The following is a 27221-nucleotide window of genomic DNA, read 5'->3' on the forward strand; positions in this document are numbered from 1 at the left end:
TTTTGTTTTTTGAGACAAAGTCTCGTTCTGTCACCCAGGCTGGAGTACAGTGGCAAGGGAACCTCAGCCTCCCGGGTTCAAGTCATTCTCGTGCCTCTGACTCTCAAGTAGCTGAGATTACAGGCACATGCCACCACGCCTAGCTATTTTTTATATTTTTAGTAGAGACAGCGTTTCGCCATGTTGGCCAGCTGGTCTCGAACACCTGACCTCAAGTGATCTGCCTGCCTTGGCCTCCCAAAGTGCTAGGATTACAGGCGTGAGACACTGCACCTGACCAGATTAAATATTTTCTAATACTTAATCTATATATATATATATATATACTTTCTAATACTTTATATATATACTTAATCTAATACTTAATACTTAATTAAGTATTTTCTAATGCTTAATCTCCCCTTTAGTAGTTTTTCTTTTTAGGCTTGTTTGTTTGTTTAGTGTTTGTTCTTTAAATTATCACCATCTACCTTCAAATAATATCATACCGGCTGGGCGCGGTGACTCATGCCTGTAATCCCAGCACTTTGGGAGGCCGAGGCAGGTGGATCACGAGGTCCAGAGTTCAAGAGGAACCTGGACAATATGGTGAAACCCCATCTCTACTGAAAATACAAACATTAGCCGGAAGTGGTGGCAGGAGCCTGTAATCCCAGCTACTTGGGAGGCTGACGCAGGGAACTGCTTGAACCCAGGAGGTGGAGATTGCAGTGAGCTGAGATGGCACCACTGCACTCCAGCCTGGGTGACAGAGCGAGACTCCGTCTCAATAATAATAATAACAATAATAATATCATACCGTTTCATGTATAACATAGAATCTTACGCCAGTATACTTCCATTTCCTTCACCCCTTTCTATGTGACATAGAACATTTTGTTTATCCAGAAAGGTGTTTGGGTTGTTTCCTCTTTGGGTTATTATGAATAATGCTGTTAGGAATGTTTGTTTGCAGAATTTTGTATGGGCATGTAGTCCCAGCTACTCGGGAGGCTGAGGCAGGAGAATGGCATAAACCTGGGAGGCAGAGCTTGCAGTGAGCTGAGATCCAGGTTCTATGTCCATATGACGAAATATTATTCAGTAACAAAAGATACGAAGTACTGATATATGGCTTCAATATGGATGAACCTTGAGAAACCTACGCTAAGTAAAAGAATCCAGGTATAAATGGCCACATATTGTAGAATTCCATTTATATAAAATGTCCAGAATAGGCAAATCCATAGAAAGTAATTTAAAAAAATTTTTTAAAAATTTAAAAACATTGCCGGGCAAGGTGGTTCATGCTTATAATCCTTGCACTTTGGGAGGCCAAGGTGGGCGGATCACCTGAGGTCGAAGTTTGAGACCAGCCTGACCAACATGGAGAAACCCCAATTCTACTAAAAATACAAAACTAGGCCAGGCGCAGTGGCTCACGCCTGTAATCCCAGCACTCTGGGAGGCCGACGCAGGTGGATCACAAGGTCCGGAGATCTAGACCATCCTGGCTAACACGGTGAAACCCCATCTCTACTAAAAACATAAAAAAATTAGCCGGGCATGGTGGCGGGCACCTGTAGTCCCAGCTATTGGGAGGCTGAGGCAGGAGAACGGTGTGAACCTGGGAGGCAGAGCTTGCAGTGAGCTGAGATCCCGCCGCTGCACTCCAGCTTGGGGGACAGAGCGAGACTGCCTCTCAAAAAAAAAAAAAAAAACCTAGCTGGGCATGGTGGCGCATGCCTGTAATTCCAGCTACTCAGGAGGCTGAGGCAGGAGAATTGCTTGAACCCCAGGAGGCAGAGGTTGCAGTGAGCCGAGATCACGCCATTGCACTCCAGGCTGGGCAACAGGGCAAAACTCCATCTTAAAAAATTAATTAATTAATTTTAAAAAAGATTTTTCTTCCCTTTTTTTTTAAGACGAAGTTTCGCTCTTGTTGCCCAGGCTGGAGTGCAATGGTGTGATCTTGGCTCACTGCAACCTCCGCCTCCTGGTTTCAAGCAATTCTCCTGCCTCAGTCTCCTGAGTAGCTGGGATTACAGGCATGTACCACCACGCCCAGCTAATTTTGTATATTTTTTTAGTAGAGACCGGGTTTCTCCATGTTGAGGCTAGTCTCTAACTCCTGACCTCAGGTGATTCACCTGCCTCGGCCTCCCAAAGTGCTGGGATTACAGGCGTGAGCCACCATGCCTGGCCTATACCTTATTCTCATCAAATAAAATATATGACCTTAAACTACTTGTGTCATACTTATTAAAATGAGACCATTAAACACCAGTATTCACTGAAAAAAAAAATTAAAGTCAAAAATTAATACTAAAACATTTGTTTTTCTTGTCAGATCTAGCCCAAATGTCCTCTCTTTTCTGGCTTCAATGCTTTCTATCTTTTCCTACATGTATACTAGCTTGCAGTGGCTTCCCACTTCATTACTAATCTACACCTAAGAGACCATAAGATGTACTGAAAGATTTGTTACTAATGATTATCAAAGTTATAACCTATTTTGTGTTATTTCAACAACATTACTCTTAGTCATCTGCATTCTGCTTAGGTTTCTAAGACAAAAAGAGGTTAAGAGCTAGACTCAGAGCCTATCTCAACCACGTGGCTTCAGTAGAACAAAGGTTAAGAATTGCTAGCTTAAGGCAATGACATATTAAAAACACTCAAGGCCAAGCGCAGTGACTCATGCCTGTAATCCCAACACTTTGGGAGGCTGAGGCGGGCAAATCATGAGGTCAGGAGATTGAGACCATCCTGTCTAACATATGAAACCCCGTCTCTACTAAAAATACAAAAAAATTTGCCGTGCATGGTGGCACACACCTGTAGTTCCAGCTACTTGGAGGCTGAGGCAGGAGAATCGCTTGAACCCCAGGAGGCAGAGTTGCAGTGAGCTGAGATCACATCACTGCACTTCAGTCTGGGTGACAGAGCGAGACTGTCTCAAAAAAAAAAAAGAAAACCACTTAAGCTGGGCCAGGGAATGGCTGGCTCCCACCTATAATTGCACCATTCTGAAAGGCCAGGGTGGGAGGATCACTTGAGCCCGGGAGTTCAAGACCAGCCTGGCCAACACAAGGAGACCTCATCTCTACTAAAAATTTAAAAAATCAGCTGGGCATTGTGGCTTGTGCCTGTAGTCCCACCTACTCAGAAGGCTGAGGTGGGAAGGTCACTTGAGCCCAGGAGATTGAGGCTACAGTGAGCCACGACTGTGCTACTGTACTCCAGCCTGGGAGACAGAGTAAGACCCTGATTCTACTTTTTAAAAATGTAAAGAAAAAAATCCCTTTCTCAAAACAACAACAAAAAAACACACTAAAGCTGTTGGAAAACCTAACCATCAGCAGTGGCTTGTTCTTTTTGTTTGTTTAGACATAGCATCTCTCTCTGTTGCCCAGGCTGGAGTGCAGTTCAGACAGAGTAGGGACAGGACTCAGTGTCTCCTTCCCCTACCCGATCCCCACCAAGGACCTCTACTGCAAGCTGGTGCAGGGGAGGCCCCATGGCCAGCGGAGACCCCAACCAAACCATTTGGACCATGCACCATAAATCTTACTCAAGGGGCCATACCTACTGATTATGATGCCTTGGAGCTAAAATAAGCAGCTCCCATTATAAATCTCACTCAAGGGAGTTAGCTCTATCTCCAGCATACACACAAGGCCAGAGAAGGACCAGTCCTTAACTTAGCTTCATTATAACACTAAAAATCACACCTGGGGTGGAGATGTAACATGCTAATGCGACATGCCAGGCATGAAGAAGCATGTTATGAAACTGCACAGATGCTAAAAGTTCTCTGCTTCTACATACATAAAGTCACTCTTTTCCCACTGTAGCCTCTTAAAAACTGCCTTTCCAACTCCCTCCGGGGAGCCAGCCAGAAAACTGTCTCTCTCTTGTGCTGCCATCCTTATGCCTGGGCATATGGTCCAATAAAGCCTTATTTGGGAAAACTCCTTTGGCCTCACGATTTCTATTGCATTGAGAGCCGAAGAACCCATGGTCAGTAACACAATGGTGTATATCATAGCTCACTGCAGCCTTAAACTCTTGGGCTCATGCAATCCTCCTGCCTCAGCCTCCCAAATAGCTAGGATAACAGATGCATGCCACCGTGCCTAGCTAATTTTTTTAAAAAATGCTTGCAGACACAGGCTCTTACCATGTTGCCCAGGCAAGTCTCCAACTCCTGGCCTCAAGCAATCAATCACCTCACCTCGGCCTCCCAAAGCACTGGGAATACAGGCCTAAGCCACTGTGCCCAGCTGGCTTATTTTTTTAAACGATAAAAATTCCCAAGAGACAAAAATGCAGGCTCAGGAAAGTGGAATTTCCTAACACTGCTGAACTGAGGTTCATATGTTTATATTTTAATTAATTAACTTTAATGAATGCATATATGCAAAAAATATTTCTAAAAGTAAAGATCATTTCTCTAGTTAGCTAGAATTTGTGGCAAATATTCTGGAAAAGGTGATGCCCAACAACTGCTGCTCAAACTCCGGTAAAAGAAACAGAAACATCTGGATGTTGTTGGTCAAGAGGCTCATGCCTGTAATCCCAGCACTTTGGGAGGCTGAGGTGGGTGGATTACTGGATTACTTGAGCTCAGGAGTTCGAGACCAGCCTGGGCAACATGGTGAAACCCCATCTCTACAAAAAAAACCCACAAAAATCGCAGGTGCGGTGGCTCACACTCGTAATCCCACCACTCTGGGAGGCCGAGGCAGGCAGATGACCTGAGATTAGGAGTTTGAGACCAGCCTGACCAACATGGAGAAACCCGGTCTCTACTAAAAATTCAAAATTAGTCAGGCAAGATGGTGCATGCCTGTAATCCCAGCTACTCGGGGGGCTGATGCAGGAGAATCGCTTGAACCTGGGAGGCGGAGGTTGTGGTGAGGTGAGATTGCGCCATTGCACTCCAGCCTTGGCAACAAGAGCGAAACTCTGTTTCAAAAAAAGAAAAAAATTAGCCAGGTGTGGCACATGCCTATAGTCCCAGCTACTCAGAAGGCTGAGGTGAGAGGACTGCTTGAGCCTAGAAGGCGGAGGTTGCAGTGAGCCAAAATTATACAACTGCATTCCAGCCGGGATGACAGAGTGACACTGTCTCAAAAAAAAAAAAAAAAAAAAGGAGGTCAGGCGCAGTGGCTCACGCCTGTATTCCCAGCACTTTGGGAGGCCAAGGGGGGCGATCCTGAGGTCAAGAGATTGAGACCATCTGGCCAACATGGTGAAACCCCGATTCTACCAAAAATACAAAAATTAGCTGGGTGTGGGGGTGCATGCCTGTAGTCCCAGCTACTTGGGAGGCTGAGGCAGGAGAATCGCTTGAACCCAGGAGGCAGAGATTGTGCCACTGCATTGCACTACAGCCTGGCGACAGAGCAAGACTCCATCTCAAAAAAAAAAAGTCCTGACTTTTCAGTAAAAGTCAAAAGTCTACTGAAAAACCTACTAGGTTTTAATAACAGTTCTATCAAGTACCTGAAACAGGAATGTTTAAGTACAATTTAACTCTAATTTTTCATCCTTATCAACCTTCAAATCAACTATATTCCAACACATAAGTGCATTCATATTTTTAAATTATTGCTAGAAACATCAATAATAAGATCCATAACTATCTAGAGCCATGGTAAAATAGGCATTTTCAAGTTGTACTGGTGGCAATGCATATAGGAATAAGAATTTTGGAAAGCCAGTTGTCAGTGTGTATCAAAAGCTATTAAAATGTTTATACTTTTTCACCTGATAATGATATGTCTTAGTCATAAGGAAATAATCTACAAAAAAACTTTATATATAAAAATGGTTATCTCATTATCAGAGTTAAACCTTGTTGGCCGGGCGCGGTGGCTCAAGCCTGTAATCCCAGCACTTTGGGAGGCCGAGACGGGCGGATCACGAGGTCAGGAGATCGAGACCATCCTGGCTAACACTGTGAAACCCCGTCTCTACTAAAAAATACAAAAAAAAACTAGCCGGGCGAGGTGGCGGGCGCCTGTAGTCCCAGCTACTCGGGAGGCTGAGGCAGGAGAATGGCGTAAACCCGGGAGGCGGAGCTTGCAGTGAGCTGAGATCCGGCCACTGCACTCCAGCCTGGGCGACAGAGCGAGACTCTGTCTCAAAAAAAAAAAAAAAAAAGAGTTAAACCTTGTTAATGTTCAACATTTGGCAAAATATCAACTTATTCTGAACCAAGTTTACTCTGAACCAGGCACTGTTCTAAAGGCCACAGATACAAGATACAAGGACTACAAGACAGACAAGGCCTCTGCTCTCACAGCACTTACATTCTACTAGACATAAACAGATAAAACAGGAAAGAAAAATTATATCAGGGAATGACAAATGCTACAGAGAGAATCTAAGTGGGATAAAGTGACAGAGAATGAGGGGGTATCACTTCCAGACTGAACAGGGAAGGTGAAATTTAAGATGATATCTGAATGGCAAGAAGCCAGACAAGTGAAATCTGAGGTAGGGTTTCCAGATGAAAGAACATGAGTGCCAAGGCCCTGAAGAAGCTATAAACCTGGTATACAAGAGGAAGAAAAGAGGCCAGTGTTGCTGGAGCAGAGGAAGAGAGAGCATGAAATGAGATTCAGGCAAAGAAACTGGCAAGAAATACAACATGTTATACTTTGCAAACCAGGGTAAAATATTTGGATTTTAACCCAAGTGTGACTGGAAGCTATTGGAGAGTCTTTTAAAGGAAGAGGTGGGATCTACTTTACATTTTAAAAATATTACTCTAGCTTCTGTATGAAAAATAAATTTAGCAGGGTGAGACATGAGATTTGGGAACTACTGCAGTAAGGTAAGAGATTATGATGATATCTTTTATCCAGAAAATATAAAGAGTTATTAACACCCAACAATAAAGACAAACCTAATTTTTAAAAAGCCAAAAGACTTGAAAAGATATTTCTCCAAAGATATATAAATGACCAGCAGCATCTTATGAAAAGATGCAACATCATTCAGTCATTAGGAAATGCAAATTGAAGCCACAGTAAGGTATCACTTCTCCCCCAACTAGGATGGCTACAATCAGAGACAATAATAACTGCTGCAGAGAACGTGGAGAAAGAAGAACCTTTATACACTGTTGGTGGGAATGTGAAATGGTACGGCAACTTCAGAAAACAGTCTGAAAGTTCCTCAAAGAGTTAAACATGGAGTTAGCCTAAGAGCCAACAGTTACACTCCTAGTTGTATACCCAAGAGAACTGAAAACATGCCCATACAAAATTCTGCAAACAAACATTCCTAACAGCATTATTCATAATAACCCAAAGAGGAAACAACCCAAACACCTTTCTGGATAAACAAAATGTTCTATGTCCATATGACGAAATATTATTCAGTAACAAAAGATACGAAGTACTGATATATGGCTTCAATATGGATGAACCTTGAGAAACCTACGCTAAGTAAAAGAATCCAGGTATAAATGGCCACATATTGTAGAATTCCATTTATATAAAATGTCCAGAATAGGCAAATCCATAGAAAGTAAATTAGTGGTTCTCAGGAGCTGGGACGACAGGATATTAGGGAGTTCTAATGGGTATGGGGTTTCTTTTTGGGTAATGAAAATGTTCTGGGCTGGGCATGGTGGGGAAGGGGCCTTGTTGAGCCCAGGAGTTTGAGGCTGCAGTGAGATATGATCATGGCACTGCATTCCAGTTTGTGTGACAGAGCAAGAGCCCATCTAAAAAAAAAAAAAAAAATTAGCCAGGTGTGGTGGTGGGCGCCTATAGTCCCACCTACTCGGGAGGTTTAGGTAGGAGAATGGCATGAACCTGGGAGGCGGAGCTTGCAGTGAGCCAAGATCACACCACTGCACTCCAGTCTGGGTGACAGAACAAGACTCTGTCTCAAAAAACAAAACAAAACAAAACACCAAAAAACAAAAACAGCACAAACAAATGTTCATAGCAACATTATTCATTATAGCCCAAAAATAAAAACAACCTAAATGTCCACGAACTGATGAATGGATAAAACGTGATATAACCAAACAATGGAATATTCAGCAATACGAAGGAATGCAGTACTGATGCATGCTACAGCATCGATGAATCTTGAAAATCGTAAGCTAAGTGAAAGAAGCCAGACACAAAAGACCACATATCATACACTTCCGTTTATATATAATATCTAAAATAGACAAATTCATAGAGACAGAAAGCGTACTGACTGCCTAGGGGTGGGGAAAATGAAGGTAACAGGGTTTCTTTTTGGGGTGATGAAAATGTTCTAAAATTGTAGTGATGGTTGCATAACTGTGAAAACCAAAACCACTGACTTGTATATTTTCTTTTTTATTTTATTTTATTTTTTGAGACGGAGTCTCGCTCTGTTGCCCAGGGTGGAGTGCAGTGGCGTAATCTCGGCTCACTGCAAGCTCCACCTCCTGGGTTCACACCATTCTCCTGCCTCAGCCTACCGAGTAGCTGGGACACAAGGCGCCCGCCACCACGCCTGGCTAGTTTTTTTTGTATATTTAGTAGAGATGATATTTTCACTGTATTAGCCAGGATGGTCTCGATCTCCTGACCTCGTGATCTGCCTGCCTTGGCCCCCCAAAGTGCTCGGATTAGAGGCATGAGCCACTGCGTCCGGTCAACTTGTATATTTTCAAAGGTAAACTGCACACCATGTGAATTATATCTCAAGAAAGCTATTTAGAACATAAATTATACCAATACTTTATATTTACATTATATATTTTTTCTTCAACTATTTCATGATTTAAAAAACGTAAAAGCTTAGAGTATTACAGTCACAACTGATCTCAAAACAAATTACAAGCTGTTGATTTGTTACTTTTTGGTCATTAAAATGAAGAATTCATGATATATACAAATATACCAAGGTTATACAACAACTGACGAGTGACTCTTTTTTTTTCCCCCTCAAATCCTCACTCTGTTGGCTAGGCTAGAACGCAGCAGTGTGATCTTGGCTCACTGCAACCTCTGCTCTCAGGTTCAAGTGATTCTCCTGCCTCAGCCTCCCAAGTAGCTGGGATTATAGCTGCCCGCTACCACACTGGGCTAATTTTGTGTATTTAGTAGAGACGGGGTGTCACCATGTTGTCCAGGCTGGTCTTGAACTCCTAACCTCAAGTGATCCACCTGCCTCGACCTCCCAAAGTACTGGGATTATAGGTGTGAGCCACTGCGCCAGGCCTTTTTCTTTTTTTGAGATGGAGTCGTACTCTGTCACCAAGGGTAGAGTGCAGTGGTACAATCTCAACTCACCGCAACCTCCGCCTCCCTGGTTCAAGCAATTTTCCTGCCACAGCCTCCCAAGTAGCTGGGATTACAGGCATGCGCCACCACGCCCAGCTAAATTTTTTTTGGTATTTTTAGTAGAGACGGGGTTTCATCATGCTGGCCAGGCTGGTCTCGAACTTCTGATCTCAAGTGATCTGCCCGCCTCGGCCTCACAAAGTGTTGGGATTATAGGTATGAGCCATTATGCCCGGCCTTAACTTTTAAATAAGAATATTAAAGGGGGCACACATAGACGATACATTTACAAACGTACACCTTTAAGTCAGTTGTTTCTTCTATATTAATTTACTAAAAATTCAAGTGCCTATAATATCACATAATAATTTTAGCAGGGCACATGAGCTTCCTTTTAAAAATAATTTTAAATGTTTTGACTAAAACACAATAGAACATGTCTGTAAGAGACTAATGTATAAAGTGACAAGTTTGAAGCCATACTCCCCAAAGTTCATGTGGTACATATTACCCCAGATCTTTGTGCATAAGAAGAATTTCATTTTTCTTGGGAGGCCGAGGTGGGTGGATCATGAGGTCAGGAGATTGCGACCATCCTGGCTAACATGGTCAAACCCTGTCTCTACTAAAAAATACAAAAAATTAGCCGGGTGTGGTGGCAGGCACCTGTAGTCCCAGCTACTTGGGAGGCTGAGGCAGGAGACTGGCATGAACCCGGGAGGCAGAGCCTGCAGTGAGCCAAGATCGTGCCACTGCACTCCAGCCTGGGCAACAGAGCAAGACTCCGTCTCAAAAAATAAATAAATAAATAAATAAAAATTTCATTTTTCTTTTACGAAAAATTATCCCATCTTTTCCATTCCCGTACAATCAATTTCAAATCAAAGCAGAGATTAAAACATTAAAAGTATAACTTCAATTCAAAAATGTATAATCAAAATAATCTAACAGCAGCATGAAAGCTTTTAAAAATTAACTACAATTATACTTAGGGACAATGCAAGAGTAATTTAAGCTTCAGACAGATAGTTGTACTTTATTATTATTTTTTTTTTAGGAATATAAAGAGAGAAGCAAGTAGTATTTTACAAATTTACAAAACAAAGTCACACAACTACAAAAAAATTGTCAGGAAAAGATTCTGAGTGATTACTTACCATATAATAGCCAGTGTGATAGCCACTCATGTACCACGAAATTAACATACTTCCCAAAGCATCAGCATCCTCAAGAGAATCTGGACATATGGGAGGTGGTGGGGGAATTATCTGGAGACAGAAAAAGATGTTATTTATATCCAGTAAACAAAAAAGTAAAGTCTGGGGATTTATATTATACAGTGAATGCTGGATATTAATTGTATCTTTGCTTAGATCATCTCCTACTTAAATTTCTTTTTTTTCCCCCTAAACAAAGACGAGGTCTTGCTATGCTGCCCAGACTGGTCTCAAACTCCTGAGCTCAAGTGATCCTCCTGCCTTGGCCTTCTAAAGTGCTGGGATTACAGGCATGAGCCACTGTACCTGGCCTTAAATTTCTTAATATAGCTAGCATTTGGAGAAAGCCAACCAATAACAACAAAAGACCAACAAAATTAAATTTAACAAGGATCAAAAGACAGTGACATAAAAATTTAAACATTTTGATTTAGATTATATATCTGTTCCACTATGAAGCTATGAGTAAAAAAAAGTCAAGCATAAATACCTTTATGCTTTTCCTTAATACACACACACACACACAGCTCACATACCATTTCAAGGGCCATTTTAAGCAAACATCTTGGGTAGAACATCTGTCCTAACCCCATCCCAATACACAGTATGCCAAAGAGTATCGTTGTATCTATTGTTAATACCTAAAAATCTAACATTAGAAATCCAGTTTACAGCTGGGTGCGGTAGATCACGCCTGTAATCCCAGCACTTTGGGAGACCAAGGTGGGCAGATCACCTAAGGTCAGGAGTTCAAGACCAGTCTGGCCAACATGGTGAAACCCCATTTCTACTAATAATACAAAAATAAGCCGGGCGTGGTGGCAGGCGCCTATAATCCCAGCTACTTGGGAGGTTGAGGCAGGAGAATTGCTTGAACCCAGGAGGCGGAGGTTGCAGTGAGCCGAGATCACACCACTGCACTCCAGCCTGGGCAACAAGGGCAAAACTCTGCCTCAAAAAAAAAAAAAAAAAAAAAAAAAAGAAAGAAAGAAAAAGAAATCCAGTTTACATCAAAAGCTAACATCCAACTATACCTAGAAGGGCAAACACTAATCTCTTATATATGGTATAATTAAATCCCTTCTAACAGGAACTACCTCCCTATAGACTAGATACCAACTTCTGCCAGGAAAGAAGCAGGCAACCTAGAGCTTAGAGTTGGGACTACAAGAGCACTGCATTTGGGTAACAGAAAGGCATTAAAAACAAACAAACAAAAAAACCCCAGAGGTTTAGTTCAAATTTCTACCCATTAGAATCTGGCCCAAGGGATGGTCTACAATGACATTTTCCGATCCTATTCTGCTAATTATCAAATTGTATATGAAAGCAAAACCTAATCTATACTCTTTTTTACTTACCGGTGGTCCAGAAGGAAATGGAGGCAGCCAGCATGATAGTAAGTGGGGTGATGGTGGTGGTGGTGGTGGTGGGCCATTGAATTTTAGACCTGGCTATAAGGAATATTCAAATGAAAATTAACTTACCAATTTCAATATGATAGGAATAAAAAGGACTCAAAACCAAAAGGATAAAAATAATTACCCAGAATATTTGTAACATATCAAAAAGGTTAAGTTAAATTTCATGTACCAAATCCTGAAGTCAAACAGACTCATAAGTCAAATGACAACCTCTGGATTTTTCTCATTTCCCTTCTATGTAGACATTAAGGAAGTAAAAAAAAAATAAGAGTGGTAATTACCTAATAAATCAGAGACAGTCTATTCAGCAAAATTATTTCAATCATAAAAGACTATAGCCCAAATTTCATTAACTAAATTGTATAATGTTTTTATGAAAGCCTGTTTAGCTATATATGCTAACTTAGAGCACATACTGTGAAAACTAGCAAATCTCTCACCTTATAAAAATCAGCCCCCTGAGACCAATGAAGCATGATATATATATTCTAAGAGGGTACATCATTTTAGAGTCAAAAAACTACAATATAATGTAAGCCTCAATAAAAACATTATCCCAGAAAATCTTAAAACTTTTGATGAGTCATGCTTGATTTTTAAACATGATTGCCTAGGCCAGGCGCCTGTAATCCTAGCATTTTGGAAGGCCAAGGTGGGGAGATCACTTGAGGTCAGGAGTTCAAGAGCAGCCTGGCCAACATGGTGAAACCCCGTCTCTACTAAAAATACAAAATTAGCCAGGTGCAGTGGTGGGTGCCTTTAATCTCAGCTACTTAGGAGGCTGAGGCAGGAGAATCGCTTGAATCCAGGAGGTGGAAGTTGCAGTGAGCCGAGATGGCGCCACTGCACTCCAGCCTGAGCAAAAGAGCAAGACTCCATCTCAAAAAAAAAAAAAAAAAAGCCTAAATACCATCCCCTCCATGGAAGAAATCACTGCTTTACACAAAAGAACTAGAAAGGGACAAGCCCTCAGGTTCCATGACATAATCTAACCTATAATAAAATCTTTTTAGAGTTGATTTCTGTTACTTATAACCAAAACGACCATAAATGAAAACAATATTTACATTTGAACTCTACAAAACAATCTGAGAGCGCCTCAGGATTTTATCTGTATTAGATGTAAATAACGTGTTCTTATTTTACATATCTTATACAGGTGACATGGGAAACAACAGCATATCATCCAGCTAATGATAAATTATTATTACACTTTCTTTTTTTTTGAGACAGAGTCTCGTTCTGTCATCCAGGTTGGAGTGCAGTGGCACGATCTTGACTCAGTGCAAGCTCTGCCTCCCAGGTTAACGCCATTCTCCTGCCTCAGTCTCCCGAGTAGCTGGGACTACAGGTGTCTGCCACCATGCCTGGCTAATATTTTTGTATTTTTACTAAAGATGGGGTTTCACCGTGTTAGCCAGGATGGTCTCCATCTCCTGACCTCGTGATCCGCCCGCCTTGGCCTTCCAAAGTGCTGGGATTACAGGCGTGAGCCACCGCATCTGGCCCACGATTATACTTTCTAACTTAAGTAAGTGTGCTAATTATCAGTCTAATACCTAATACTCCACAAAAGTAACCAGATAAATCTTTCATATAAAGCATTGTTGCATCCACTGCAGTGTCTAACTTTTTTTAAAAAATTAACTATTTTGCATCATCTTATTTCCTTTTCAAAAAATTCTTGTGTATTTAAGCTACAAAAATTTCATGGGAGAGCTACAAATTAGTTAACAGAGAGGTTATATGTCCCGATATTAACTATTTTCTGGAAAACCTTTCATAGAAGGTTTACCTTTCCTGGTCCAAGTCTTGGCCCTGGCATGGGGGGTGGTGGAGGGAGAAAAGAGTTCCATGGAGCAGATTTGGACTTGATGTTATCTGATTTACTTCCAGGAGACCTGGAGTTCTCACTTTCATCTGTTGAAACTTGGCTTTCATTTTCATTCTTTAAAAAGAAAAAATATGCAGGTTTTTGTTATAAGGGTGTCATTAAGAAAAAATTAATGCCTCAGTGGATCAAACTGACAACTATATATACTATTTAACAGTTTCTCATCTAGTCTCTGCTTCAAGAAATTGAATTTTTTTTTTGTATCCTTACCTCTTGAGCATTCTGTTCTATATTATTAGCTACTTCAGAGATTGGGGAAAGTAGATCGGACAGATTTTGCTCCTCTCTATTTCCATATCCAGTGTAAACCACAACACAGGTTTCTCTCTTAAAATCAACTGAAGCAATGGTAGCTGGGTAAATGTAACCGTCTTCTGACCAAATGGCAGAACATTTGTCCCCAACTTTCCACTACAAAAGAAATCAAAGATATATACATGCACACATTTCTTTTGAAGAGGGCAAACTAACATCTTGTTTTGATCAGTGTGGAGGCAAAGGATAGAGGGTAGAGACTTGGAAGGCAAAATAATGTAATGAGAAAGGCTTGGGGTCTAAATACATAAATCTGAATTCCAACTCTCTCGCTTTTATAATCATGTACAAGTTTCTGAATCTCTTTGAGTCTTAGTTTCCCTATCTTATTAGATGGCTATAATATAAGCTACCTCCCATATTTGTGGTGAACAGCAGGAGGGAGAGAAAATGCATAGGGTGCCCAGCACTCTGGACTGGCCTAGACCAAGTGCTCGTCAACTGTCAGCTCTCTTCCCCTTGGTAATGATGAAACTAAAGTTGCCTCAAAAGACACCACAATATTCGGCTTTCAGGACTACTGTTTTTAACTAGCAGAAATAATCCACCTAGACTTCTGGGTTCCTTGGAATTAATAGTTTCAGGGTTTTTGAAGCAAAAGGGGGAAAAAAATCTCTCAGCTTAAGATGTAAAACACTGCCAATTCAGCTTACGGCTCTTGGGTACTCCTCCCAAACGGCACCTTCTGCCCTGCCTTCCACTCACAAATGGAACATATGTCCTGATTTTAGCATTTATCATTCCCATCTAATTCTTTACACTTTCATGACTAACATGCATGTTCCTAAATAACAGAAAATGTAATAGTTGTTTTTGAAGTTGTGTAATTATGTGTCAACATAAACACTGTACTAATCACTTAAGTTAAAGACATTTTACACTATTAAATAAGGACTAACGAGACATCCTTTGAAGTTAAATCTCAACATTTTAAAATAACCTGTTTTAAGGGAGCTGCAGTATTCTTCTTTTGGCTTTTATTCTTCTTAGCAGGTTTTCTTTTAGGTGTGGTTTTTGGTTTACCTGAAGTTTCACAAATGTCACCATTCTTTAGAGCATGCTATGAAAATAGGAATAAAAATGTATATGTTACAGGGTGGTGCACAGAATAAAAGTCACAACACAACCCAGTTACCATTATAAGCTAGTCTCAAGGCTCCATCACCTCAGAAAGCATCTATTTCCTCTTTTGACCACTCCCTACACTATAAAAACTGCTCTTAAAGGCATCATACATCTGATTGTATCAGCTCTAAAGACCCTTTTAATCAAATCTCCTTCCTCTCAACCTCTCTGTAACATTAGACCCTGTTAATTATCTTCCTTCCTGATATTCATGGCCCCTTGGATGTCATGGCAATGTAGGGCCCCAATGGTTTCATTACTTCTGATCAAGCCTTAGATTTAGGCATTCCCAGTAAGAGCTGGCCATCCTTCTTTACTTGCTTAAGGCCATCTTTTTTTTTTTCAAACACAGAGTCTCACTCTGTCACCAGCCTGGAGTGCAGTCGCGCTGATCTCAGCTCACTGCAACCTCCGCCTCCTGGATTCAAGCGATTCCCCTGCCTCAGCCTCCTGAGTAGCTGGGATTATAGGTGTGTACCACCATGCCCAGCTAATTTTTGTATCTTTAGTAAAGACGGGGTTTCACCACGTTGGCCAGGCTGGTCTTGAACTCCTGACCTCGTGGTTTGCTTGCCTCGGCCTCCCAAAGTGCTCGGATTACAGGCATGAGCCACCGCACCCAGCCAAGGCCATCTATTCTTATTACTTTAGTTACAACAGTCTGCAAACACACTTATGAAGCTATTAATCCAGCTCTGACTGTTCTCAATCTAACATTTCCAATGATCAGTTTCACATCTTAATTCATACCTCAAACTCAACCTCAACTTAATTCATATTCAACCTCAACTTAATTCAAACTCAATCTCAACTTAATTCATACTCAAACTCACTACTAAAACAATCGTTTTCCCGCATCAGTTCTTTTCTTCCTTTACTCAGATTACATCTCCCTGAAATATAACCAACCCACCCCACACTGAGCCCCATTTCAATCTCTATTTTATAGAACTCTCTTGGTAATTCTTTAGTTGACTTCTAGTTTCAGTGTATACTGGAAAGCACATTTAAAAATCTAGGCCGGGTGCACTGGCTCATGCCTGTAATCCCAGCACTTTGGGAGGTCGAGGCGGAGGGATCTTTTAAGCTCAGGAGTTCCAGGCCAGCGTGGGCAACAGGGTGAGACTGCATCTCTACAAAGAAAACAAAAATGAGCTGGGTGTGATGGCACACACCTGTGGTCCCAACTACTCAGGAAGCTGAGGTAGGAGGATTGTTTGAGCTCGTGAGTTGAATGCTCCAATGAGGCATGATCATGCCACTACACACTCTAGCCTGGGTGACACGGCAAGACCCCATCTCAAAAAAAAAAAAAAAATCTAGAAATTAGTTACAAAGGTGACACAGAGGTCTGATCCTTAGCTCACGTTACAAGAGTAACTATGAGAAAGACATCAACTCTGTATGCTTGGTACTCTTTATATACTGTATGAGTATATGCTCTGTTCAAGGTAGCCTGGACTATTGATGACCCTTATTTAGTGCTTAGTGAGACTAAATATCTCAGAGAATGGAGAAGGTGATGATGTTGGCCAACTGTATAAGTGTCTTGAGACACAGAACCATACTACACTTCCTAAAAGAACTGTATATTCCTACCCAATAGGAACACCTGACTTGATACCCAACTTACAGGATTTGGGATGATTAGATTAATTTAATATATGCAAAGCACATAGAGTACTGTCAGCATGCTACAAGTATTAATTGCCATACTAATGCTATTTATCTTCATCATTATTTTATTGAATGCTTGTTAAATGTTTAAAATTATAATCCAGGTTGTCCCTTTCCTGTTAATCTCAATTACAGGAATTCTATAGTTTGATACAATGTAAAAATACTAAAAGGAATACACTTTTTGTTTTCTGCGATGGAGTCTCACTCTATCGCCCAGGCTGGAGTGCAGTGGTGCGATCTTGGCTCACTGCAACCTCTGCCTCCCAGGTTCAAGTGATTCTCCTGCCTCAGTGTCCCAAGCAGCTGGGATTACAGGCACGTGCCACCACGCTTGGCTAATTTTTGTATTTTTATTAAAGATGGGGTTTCACCATGTTGGCCAGGCTGGTCTCGAACTCCTGACCTCAGGTGATCCACCCACCTCGGCTTCTCAAAGTGCTGAGATTACAGGAGTGAGCCACCATACCCAGGTAGGAATAAATATTTTAAATTTTATTTAAATTGCCTTCATAAAAAGGATGACATATATAAGCTATCAACTTCTAAAGGAAGATATCACCTGATTTAACTAACTCATATTACCATCTAATCTTCAAAATGAAAACTGAGTAACATGTACTTTAACACTTTACTGTATGTTACCAATTCCCTTCCAAATGAATAACAAGAGAAAATAAGAAAACGACTAAGTAAGCGTTTCATACCTTAAATGAAGCCACAGCTTTATCATATGCTTTTATCAATGCTGTATCATCCCAAATGTCAGAATCATTGCTCTGGAAAGGGTAAGAAATAAAAACAACTCATGTTCAGATAGGTTTAATCAGAAAATGTATGTTAGTACCAACAGTCATCTTAATCTAAACATAACCAAATTAAACTGAAAATGAGTATTTAAAATCCTAAATAAAGCCGCAGGAAACTTACCTGCTTAGAGGTTATGTGACTTTACTTCAAAAGCTGGACATAGGTAAATGTTCTAAGAATGAATGTCATAAAGTGAATGCCCCTACAATTTAATTCCTATCCATAGACCATGAGTAGATTTGTTCAAGGCCAGCTACACTTATTTCAATTAAGATCAGAAAAAACTTGACTTCATCTAGACTCTGGGAAAGCTGTTCTGACCTCAGAACCTATGATCCAAAGAATATTTTTTCTTTTGAAATTATAATGTTTCCAGATTATAAGGATACAAAATTGTTAATAGTGACTAACCAATTTTCATTTTATTTTTATTATTATTTTTTACTTCAATTTCCCTTTCCTGCTTTCCTGGTACCAGTTTTCTTTCTTTCTTTTCCTTTATTTTGTTTCTTTCTTCTCTCCCTCCCTCCTTCCTTTCTTCACTTCTCTCTCTCTTTCTCTTTCTCTGCCTTTTTTCTCCCCTCAAATTCCTGTGTTCAAACGACCCTCCACCTCAGCCCACTGAGAATATAGGTGCATGCCACCATGCCTGGCTAGTTTTTAAAATTTTTTTAGAGATGGGGTCTCGCCATCTTAGCCAAGCTGGTCTCGAACTCCTAGGCTCAAGTCATTCTCCAGCCTCACTCGGCTTCCCAAGTGTGGGAATTACAGGCATGAGCCACCGCACCTAGAAATATTTTTGTCCAGACATGGTAGCTCATGCCTGTAATCCCAGCTAATTGGGAGGCTGAGGCAGGAGAATTACATGAGCCCAGTTGTTGGAGGTTGCAGTAAGCAATGATTTTCCCATTGCTCTCTAGCCTGGGTGATAGAGCAAGACCCTGTCTAACAACAACAACGACGACAAAATAATAATAATAAATACTTTTTTAGCACTACTAGCACTGTGCAAGTCACTGAGAAATATATAGAAACATGTTACTGTTCAGTTATGATCTAACTAGGGATTTAAGACTATCACACAAGACAAAACAAAAAACAATATAAAACAAATCTGAACAAACATCAAAATGTGAAATACAAACAGTATTTTAATTAAAAAGGAAAGAAACTAATGTATACTGAAAGATCATATGCAGGAAACCGACCTAAGAAATAAAAACCACTCACGCCTGTAATCCCAGCACTTTGGGTGGCCGAGGTAGGCGGATCACGAGGTCAGGAGTTCGAGACCAGCCTGGCCAACATGGTGAAACCCTGTCTCTACTAAAAATACAAAAATTAGCTGGACATGGTAGCACATGCCTGTAATCCCAGGTACTTGGGAGGCTGAGGCAGGAGAATCACTTGAACCTGGGAGGTGGAGGTTGCAGTGAGCCAAGATTGCGCCACTGCTCTCCAGCCTGAGAGACATACCGAGACTCTGTCTCAAAAACAAACAGAACAAAACAAAACAAAATAAAAAAACCCAACAGGATTTAGGCTGGGCACAGTGGCTTGTAATCCCAGCATTCTGGGAGGCCAAGGTAGGTGAATTGCTTGAGTTCAGGAGTTCGAGACCAGCCCAGGCAACAGGGTAAGAACCTTGTGTCTACTAAAAATACAAAAATTTTGGCCGGGTATGGTGGCTCACGCCTGTAATTCCAGCACTTTGGGAGGTCGAGGCAGGCAGATCACGAGGTCAGGAGTTCGAGACCAGCATGGCCAACAAGGTGAAACCTCATCTCTACTAAAACTACAAAAATAAGCTGGCATGGTGGCAGGCACCTGTAATTCCAGCTGCTCAGGAGGCTGAGGCAGGAAAATTGCTTGAACCCAGGCGGCAGAGATTGCAGTGAGCCGAGATTGTGCCACTGCACTCCAGCCTGGGCGACAGAGTGAGACTCCATCTCAAAAACAAACAAACAAAAAACAAATTTAGCTGGGCATGGTGGCACACGCCTGTAGTCCCAGCCACCTGCAGGGCTGAGGCGAGAGGGTCACTTGAGCCCAGGAAGTCAAGGATGCAGTGAGTGGAGACGGTGCTGCTGCACTCCAGCCTGGGTAACAAATGGGGGGGGGTGGAGAAAAAAACCAAAAAACCAGTACGATTTGCACAGGTAGACAAAATAGAACGCATTCCAAGTAAGAGCATGGACAAGGACAACAAAAAAGGCATGGAAGCAAAAATAAACACACTATAAGAATTTACTTATGTGAGGCCAGGCACAGTGGCTAATGCCTATAATCCCAGCACTTTGGGAGACTAAGGCGGGTGGATCACGAGGTCAGGAGATTGAGACCATCCTGGCCTGGCTAACACGGTGAAACCCTGTCTCTACTAAAAATACAAAAAATTAGCAGGGTGTGGTGGTGGGCATCTGTAGTCCCAGCTATTTGGGAGGCTGAGGCAGTAGAATGGTGTGAACCCAGGAGGCAGAGCTTAGAGTGAGCTGAGATCGTGCCACTGCACTCCAGCCTAGGCAACGAAGCAAGACTGTCTCAAAAAAAAAAAAAAAGAATTTACTTATGTGAGGTAAGTAAAATAGTCAAATTTATCGAATTAGAAAGAATGATGATTACCATGGGCTAGGTGGAAGGAGAAATGGGGATTTGCTAATGTAGAGTTTCAGGATGTAAGACGAAAAAGTTCCAAAGATCTATTGCACAACATGAACATACTTAATGTTACTGAACTATATACTTAAAAATGGCTAAAATGACAAATTTTTTTACTTCAATAAAAAATAAAACACACTGTTTGAGGGATCAGTGAGACAAGTCCAGATAGAATCCAATTCATACTATAAGGTAGAGTCGGATTTGGTATACTATAGAGTATTTTGGATTTGGTACAGTATTAGCCAATGAATTCCAAAAAAGTCTGTTATAAAATTCAGAGTTGTAATATTACTTTTTGTCATTTTCTTGTTTTTTTTTTTTTTTTTTAATTTGTTTGCTTTCTCTTGAGACAAGAGTCTCGCTCTGCCACCCAGGCTGGAGTGCAGTGGCACGATCTCAGCTCACTGCAACCTCTGCCGCCCAGGTTCAAGTGATTCTCGTGCCTCAGTCTCTCAAGTAGCTGGGATTACAGGCTCCCACCATCAAGCTGGGCTAATTTCTGTATTTTTAGTAGACATGGGCTTTCATCATCTTGGCAAGACTGGTCTCAAACTCCTGACCTTAAGTGATCCTCCCACCTCAGCCTCCCAAAGTGCTGGGATTATTGGCATGAGCCACCGCACCCAGCCTTGTCATTTTCCTGTTAATCTCTATTATATAGAGATAAACGTGTTCTAATATAAAACTGTCAATCTTGCTGTACGATAAAAAGTACTTATAATTCCAACCTGGGCAATATGGGAAAACCCCATCTCTACAAAAAGTACAAAAATTAGCTGGGTGTGGTGGTTCATATCTGTAGTCCTAGCTATTCAGAAGGCTAAGGTGGGAGGACCGCTTGAACCAGGGAAGAGGAGATTGCAGTGAGTGGAGATCAGAGATCATGCCACTGCACTCCAGCCAGGGTGACAGAGTGAGACCCTGTCTTAAAAAAAAAAAAAAAAGTACTTAAAATCATTAAGTCACTTTGCAGATAAGAAAAGTAATCACAAAGAGGTTAACTGACTTGTTTAAGGTTACATTCCGGCCGGGCGCGGTGGCTCAAGCCTGTAATCCCAGCACTTTGGGAGGCCGAGACGGGCGGATCACAAGGTCAGGAGATCGAGACCATCCTGGCTAACCCGGTGAAACCCCGTCTCTACTAAAAAATACAAAAAACTAGCCGGGCGAGGTGGCGGGCGCCTATAGTCCCAGCTACTCGGGAGGCTGAGGCAGGAGAATGGCGTAAACCCGGGAGGCGGAGCTTGCAGTGAGCTGAGATCCGGCCCCTGCACTCCAGCCTGGGCGACAGAGCGAGACTCCGTCTCAAAAAAAAAAAAAAAAAAAAAAAAGGTTACATTCCCACTTGGAAGGGAAGATGTTCCTTGGAGATGTGGTAAAAGGAATAAAAACAGGCTGGGGTCCAGTGGCTCACACCTGTAATCTCTGTCTTGAAAAAAAAAAGGGGGGGGAGGTAGGCGGGGGAGGCCGGGCACGGCCGCTCATGACTGTAATCCCAGCACTTTGGGATGCAGAGGTGGGTGGATTACTTGAGGTCAGGAGTTTGAGACCAGCCTGCCAATGCAGCAAAACCCCATCTCTATTAAAAATACAAAACTTAGCCGGGCATGGTGGTGTGCACCTGTAGTCACAGCTACTTGGGAGGCTGAGGCAGGAGAATTGCTGGAACCCGGGAGGCAGAGGTTGCAGTGAGCCAAGATCACACCACTGCACTCCAGCCTGAGTGACAGAGTGAGACTCCACCTCAAAAAAAAAAAAAAAAAAAAAAGGAAGCAAACAGTAGAAAATGAAGGGTGGTTCTGAAGAAATAAAGAAATCACAGAATCAGAAGACAGTGATATCAATAGAAGAGTGCAGGCTGGGCGTGGTGGCTCAAGCCTGTAATCCCAGCACTTTGGGAGGCCGAGACGGGTGGATCACGAGGTCAGGAGATCGAGACCATCCTGGCTAACACGGTGAAACCCCGTCTCTACTAAAAATACAAAAAACTAGTCGGGAGAGGTGGCGGGCGCCTGTAGTCCCAGCTACTTGGGAGGCTGAGGCAGGAGAATGGCGTGAACCCGGGAGGCGGAGCTTGCAGTGAGCTGAGATCCGGCCACTGCACTCCAGCCCCCGCGACAGAGTGAGACTCCGTCTCAAAAAAAAAAAAAAAAGCAAGATACACAGACAGACGGCAACTCAAACTCCTCATATCTCAACTGTTATTGCCAGACCAGGAAACAAGTAATTTCAAAACGAACAGAAAACAAACTGACAGAAGAAAAAGTAATACTGATTACAAGGTACCCAAGGACAAATATATCTGACTGAAAACCTAAGGAGCACTAAAGCAAAGGCATGAAAAAGAACTAAAGGAATAAAAATAAATAAAAAGCAAAATGGTTGATAAGTTGGTAAACAGTATTTATTTAACATATGTACACATGGGGTCCCTGAAGAATAAAAACAAAACAATCTCCCTGGTGGTCTAGCGGTCAGGAATTAAAAAAAAAGAAAAATTCCTAGGTATGGGAGGAAGAACCCCCTCCCATCCTCAGAGCCTCTAAGCAAAAAGACTAAGTTACAAAATTAAAAAAATCAGTTATCATTAGACTTTCTCATAGAAATTTATGGGGAAAAAGTATGAGCCAAGAATTTTACATGCAGCCTAGCTGTCTTGAAGTAGCAAGACTAAGACAAGTTTAAAATGTAGAATACTGTACTCACTAGCCTTTCCAGGGCAATCTACTGAAAATAAGCTTCATCCAACCAAGATTGACCAGGGAAACTTGGGTTTTAAAAATAACACAACTGGCCAGATGCAGTGGCTCACGCCTGTAATCCCAACACTTTGGGAGGCCGAAGTGGGTGGATCACCTGAGGTCAGGAGTTCGAGACCAGCCTGATAAACATGGAGAAACCCTATCTCTACTAAAAATACAAAATTAGCTGGGCGTGGTGGTGCATGCCTGTAATCCCAGCTACTCGGGAGGCTGAGGCAGGAGAACTGCTTTAACCTAGGAGGTGGAGGTTGTGATGAGCCAAGATCGCGCCACTGCACTCCAGCCTGGGCAACAAGACTGAAACTCTGTCTCAGAAAAACAAAAAAACAAAAAACCAGAATTGTTAGCATCAAATATATTTAATTGTGGATCTAAGAGAAAAGTAGTATATTTTTTTTTTTTTTTTTTTGAGGCGGAGTCTCGCTCTGCCGCCCAGGCTGGAGTGCAGTGGCCGGATCTCAGCTCACTGCAAGCTCCGCCTCCCGGGTTCACGCCATTCTCCTGCCTCAGCCTCCCAAGTAGCTGGGACTACAGGCGCCCGCCACCTCGCCCGGCTAGTTTTTTGTATTTTTTAGTAGAGACGGGGTTTCACCATGTTAGCCAGGATGGTCTCGATCTGCTGACCTCGTGATCCACCCGTCTCGGCCTCCCAAAGTGCTGGGATTACAGGCTTGAGCCATCGCGCCCGGCCGAGAAAAGTAGTATATTAAATTGAAAAGCTGATTCTAAAATTTATGTGGAAATACTAACGACACAAATAAACCAAAGCTGGACAATTTACATTACCTAACTTTAAGACTGTAAACCAAAAGTAGCTGAGACAGGTTTCAATCAATTTAGAAAGTTTATTTTGCCAAGGTTAAAGACGCACCTATGACACAGCCTCAGGAGGTCCTGATGACACGTCCCCAAGGTGGTGGGGTACAGCTTTGTTTTACACATTTTAGGGAGACATGCAGCACCAATCAATATATGTAAGATGTATATGAGTTCTGTTGTTAAAGGCGGGACAACTCAAAGTGGGGGTAGGGAGGTTTCTACCTCATAGGAAGATTTAAAGATTTTCTAATTGGCCACTACTTGAAAGAGTTATTATCAACAGAAAGGAATGTCTGGGTTACCATAAGGGGTTGTGGAGACAAAGGTTTTATCATGCAGATGAAGCTACCAGGTAGCAGGCTTCAGAGAGGGTAGGTTGTAAATGTTTCTTATCAGACTTCAAGAGTCTGTTCTATCAGTAATTCCAAAAGGGGAGGAGGGTGTGATGAGACATGTTCAACTCCCCCTTCCATCATGGCTTGAACTAGTTTTTCAGGTTAATTTTGGAATGCCCTTGGCTGAGAGGATGGGTCCATTCAGTTGGTTGTGCAGGGGGGTCCCTATAATTTTATTTTTGGTTTACAAGACATACTCTGAAGCTATAGTAATTAAAAGTGTAGTACTGACATCAATATAGGCTAATAGACAATGTAACAGAATTTAGAGTCAGAAATAGCCCTGTAATATTATGATTGATTTTAACTAAAGTTACAAATGTGGTTTAACAGAGAAAGCATAGTAGTTTCAAGAAATGATGGTAAAACTATTGGAAATCCTTATGCAAAAACACACCAAATTTCCACCTACATTGAGCCATATATAAGAATTACCTCAAAATGGATTACAGACCTAAGTGTCTAAAAAAAAAAAAAAAAAAAAATTAGCCAGGCATGGTGGTGTGTGCTTGTAATTTCAGCTACTCAGAAGGCTGAGGCAAGAAGATTGTGCGCAGGAGGTGGAGGCTGCAGTAGGCTGTGTGATTGCACCACTGCACAACAGCCTAGGTGACAGAGTAAGACACTGTCTCAAAAAAAAAAAAAAAAAACCCAAATGATTTGAACAGACACTTCACCAAAGAAGATATACGGATGGCAAATAAGCTCATGAAAGGATCAACAGCAGCACTGGTCATTAGGAAACGCTAATTAAAATCACAAGACGCCACTACATCTATTATAATGCCTAAAATTAAAAAGACTGACCATACCAAGTGTTTGCAGGGACACTGAGCAAATGGAACTTTCATACATTGCTGGTAAAAATGCAAAACGGGGGAGCTGTTCTGAACCTATTCTAGGGGCTGTCTAACTTTTGAATTGTTCTTTGCTCAATTAAACTCTGTTACATTCAAAAGTAAAATGGTGCAACCACCACTTTGAAGAAGAGTTTGACAGCTCCTTAAAGACTTAAAAATACATCTACCCTGTGACCTAAGTATTTACTCAAGAAAAATGAAAGCGTATGTCTATATAAAGTCTTTTTAAAATTTTTTTATAAAAAAATTTTAATTTTTGATTTTAAAATAAAAAGACAGGGGCTTCACCATTTTTCCCAGGCTGGTCTCAAACTCCTGGGCTCAAGTGATCTGCCAGCCTTGGCTGTACGAAGTCTTATACACTAATATTCACAGTGGTTCTACTTGTTAACAGTCCCAAACTGGAAAAAGCCCAAATGTTCACAACTAAGCGATGGATACAGTATAGTATATACATGCAATGGAACACTACTCAGCAATAAAATGGATGAAAATCAAAATAGCTATGCTAAGTAAAAGAAACATGACAAAAAAGGTACTTATCATTCCATGCTTATAAAATTCTTAAAAATGCAGGCTAATCTATGGTGACAGAAAGTAGATCAGTGGTTGTCTGGGGACAGGACAAGGAGTGATGAGAAGGCTCACAAAACATCAATCCAACTGAGGCCATTATGCTATAAGGAAATCCAAACCAGCCCACACATTGAAACCACATAAAGAAATCTTCATGAGACTACTTGAAAACAAGAGATAGCCCGCCAATCCCTAGTTGCTCAGTCCCCAGCTACTGAAGCTCTAGCAACTATGTAGGCACAACCACGAGACAGCTGCACGAAAACTGCCCAGCAAGGCCCTCACAAATTCCTGACCCACAGAAACAATGAGAAATAATAAAATGTTCTTTGTTGTTTCAAGCCACTAAGTTGTGGCAGATTCGTTACACAGCAACGGCACCCAGAACAGAACATCAGGACTGCCTTTATATCTGATTCTCAGTCACTTCCAGCAGCTGAGATTTCTCAAATTATTCCCAACACCCTGCCATCTTCTACCTTCTCCTACCACTTCCTGAAACTTCCACTGTGCTCCCTTAAGTAAATAACAAAATCCCACTCTTTAACCTCTGAATCATCCCTTCATTTCTCGCTCTAAGTAAAATTCAACTCCCCGAGGATGTCTTTTCCTTCGCAGTCATCTCAAATGTTAGATGGTTTCCTCTTTTCTCCTCCACACTCTTCATATCACGGTACCTAACAGAGATGTGGGAAAGAAATCTTCCCTGCTCCTTACTTGCACTTCCAGATTATTCTCCTCCATTCCCCTCTAAAAATTCCCAGCTTTGAAAATCCTGGGCCGGGCGCGGTGGCTCAAGCCTGTAATCCCAGCACTTTGGGAGGCCGAGACGAGCGGATCACGAGGTCAGGAGATCGAGACCATCCTGGCTAACACGGTGAAACCCCGTCTCTACTAAAAAAAAATACAAAAAAAGCTAGCCGGGCGAGGTGGCGGGCGTCTGTAGTCCCAGCTACTCGGGAGGCTGAGGCAGGAGAATGGCGTAAACCCGGAAGGCGGAGCGTGCAGTGAGCTGAGATCCGGCCACTGCACTCCAGCCCGGGCGACAGAGCGAGACTCCGCCTCAAAAAAAAAAAAAAAAAAAAAGAAAATCCTGACAAAAAGTAGCCAGGCATGGTGGTCAGTGCCTGTAGTTCCAGCTACCTGAGAGGCTGAAGTGGGAGAATCACTTGAGCCTGGGAGGAGGTTGTAGTGAGCCGTGATCGCGCCACTGCACTCCCATCTGGGCAAAAGAAAAAGGCCCTGTCTCGGGGGGTGGGGGGGTGCGAGGGGGGTGGAATCTTGTCACCAGACTCACAATCTATTATCACTTCCTTTTTTTTTTTTTTTTTCTTTGAGACGGAGTCTTGCTCTGTCACCCAGGCTGGAGTGCAGTGGCCAGATCTCAGCTCACTGCAAGCTCCGCCTCTCGGGTTCA

The 27221-nt window shown here is 42.0% G+C and overlaps 1 protein-coding gene across 1 annotated transcript in view; it reads right to left on the minus strand.

The window, feature by feature from the left end:
* Window positions 1-10318: 10318 nt before the first annotated feature.
* The window catches only part of LOC117066081 (survival motor neuron protein-like), a 34550-nt gene continuing 17647 nt past the window's right edge, over window positions 10319-27221 (minus strand). The window contains exons 3-8 of the mRNA XM_033181556.1: window positions 17629-17726; window positions 15060-15179; window positions 14015-14215; window positions 13706-13858; window positions 11848-11940; window positions 10319-10537 (exon numbers count right to left, since the gene is read on the minus strand). Of these exons, the coding sequence (XP_033037447.1) occupies window positions 10376-10537; window positions 11848-11940; window positions 13706-13858; window positions 14015-14215; window positions 15060-15179; window positions 17629-17726 (827 nt within the window). The 3' untranslated portion in view covers window positions 10319-10375. The remainder of the gene's footprint in view (window positions 10538-11847; window positions 11941-13705; window positions 13859-14014; window positions 14216-15059; window positions 15180-17628; window positions 17727-27221) is intronic.

Source organism: Trachypithecus francoisi, unplaced genomic scaffold (genome assembly GCF_009764315.1).
Source record: "Trachypithecus francoisi isolate TF-2019V2 unplaced genomic scaffold, Tfra_2.0 Lachesis_group2, whole genome shotgun sequence".
Lineage (NCBI taxonomy): Eukaryota > Metazoa > Chordata > Mammalia > Primates > Cercopithecidae > Trachypithecus > Trachypithecus francoisi.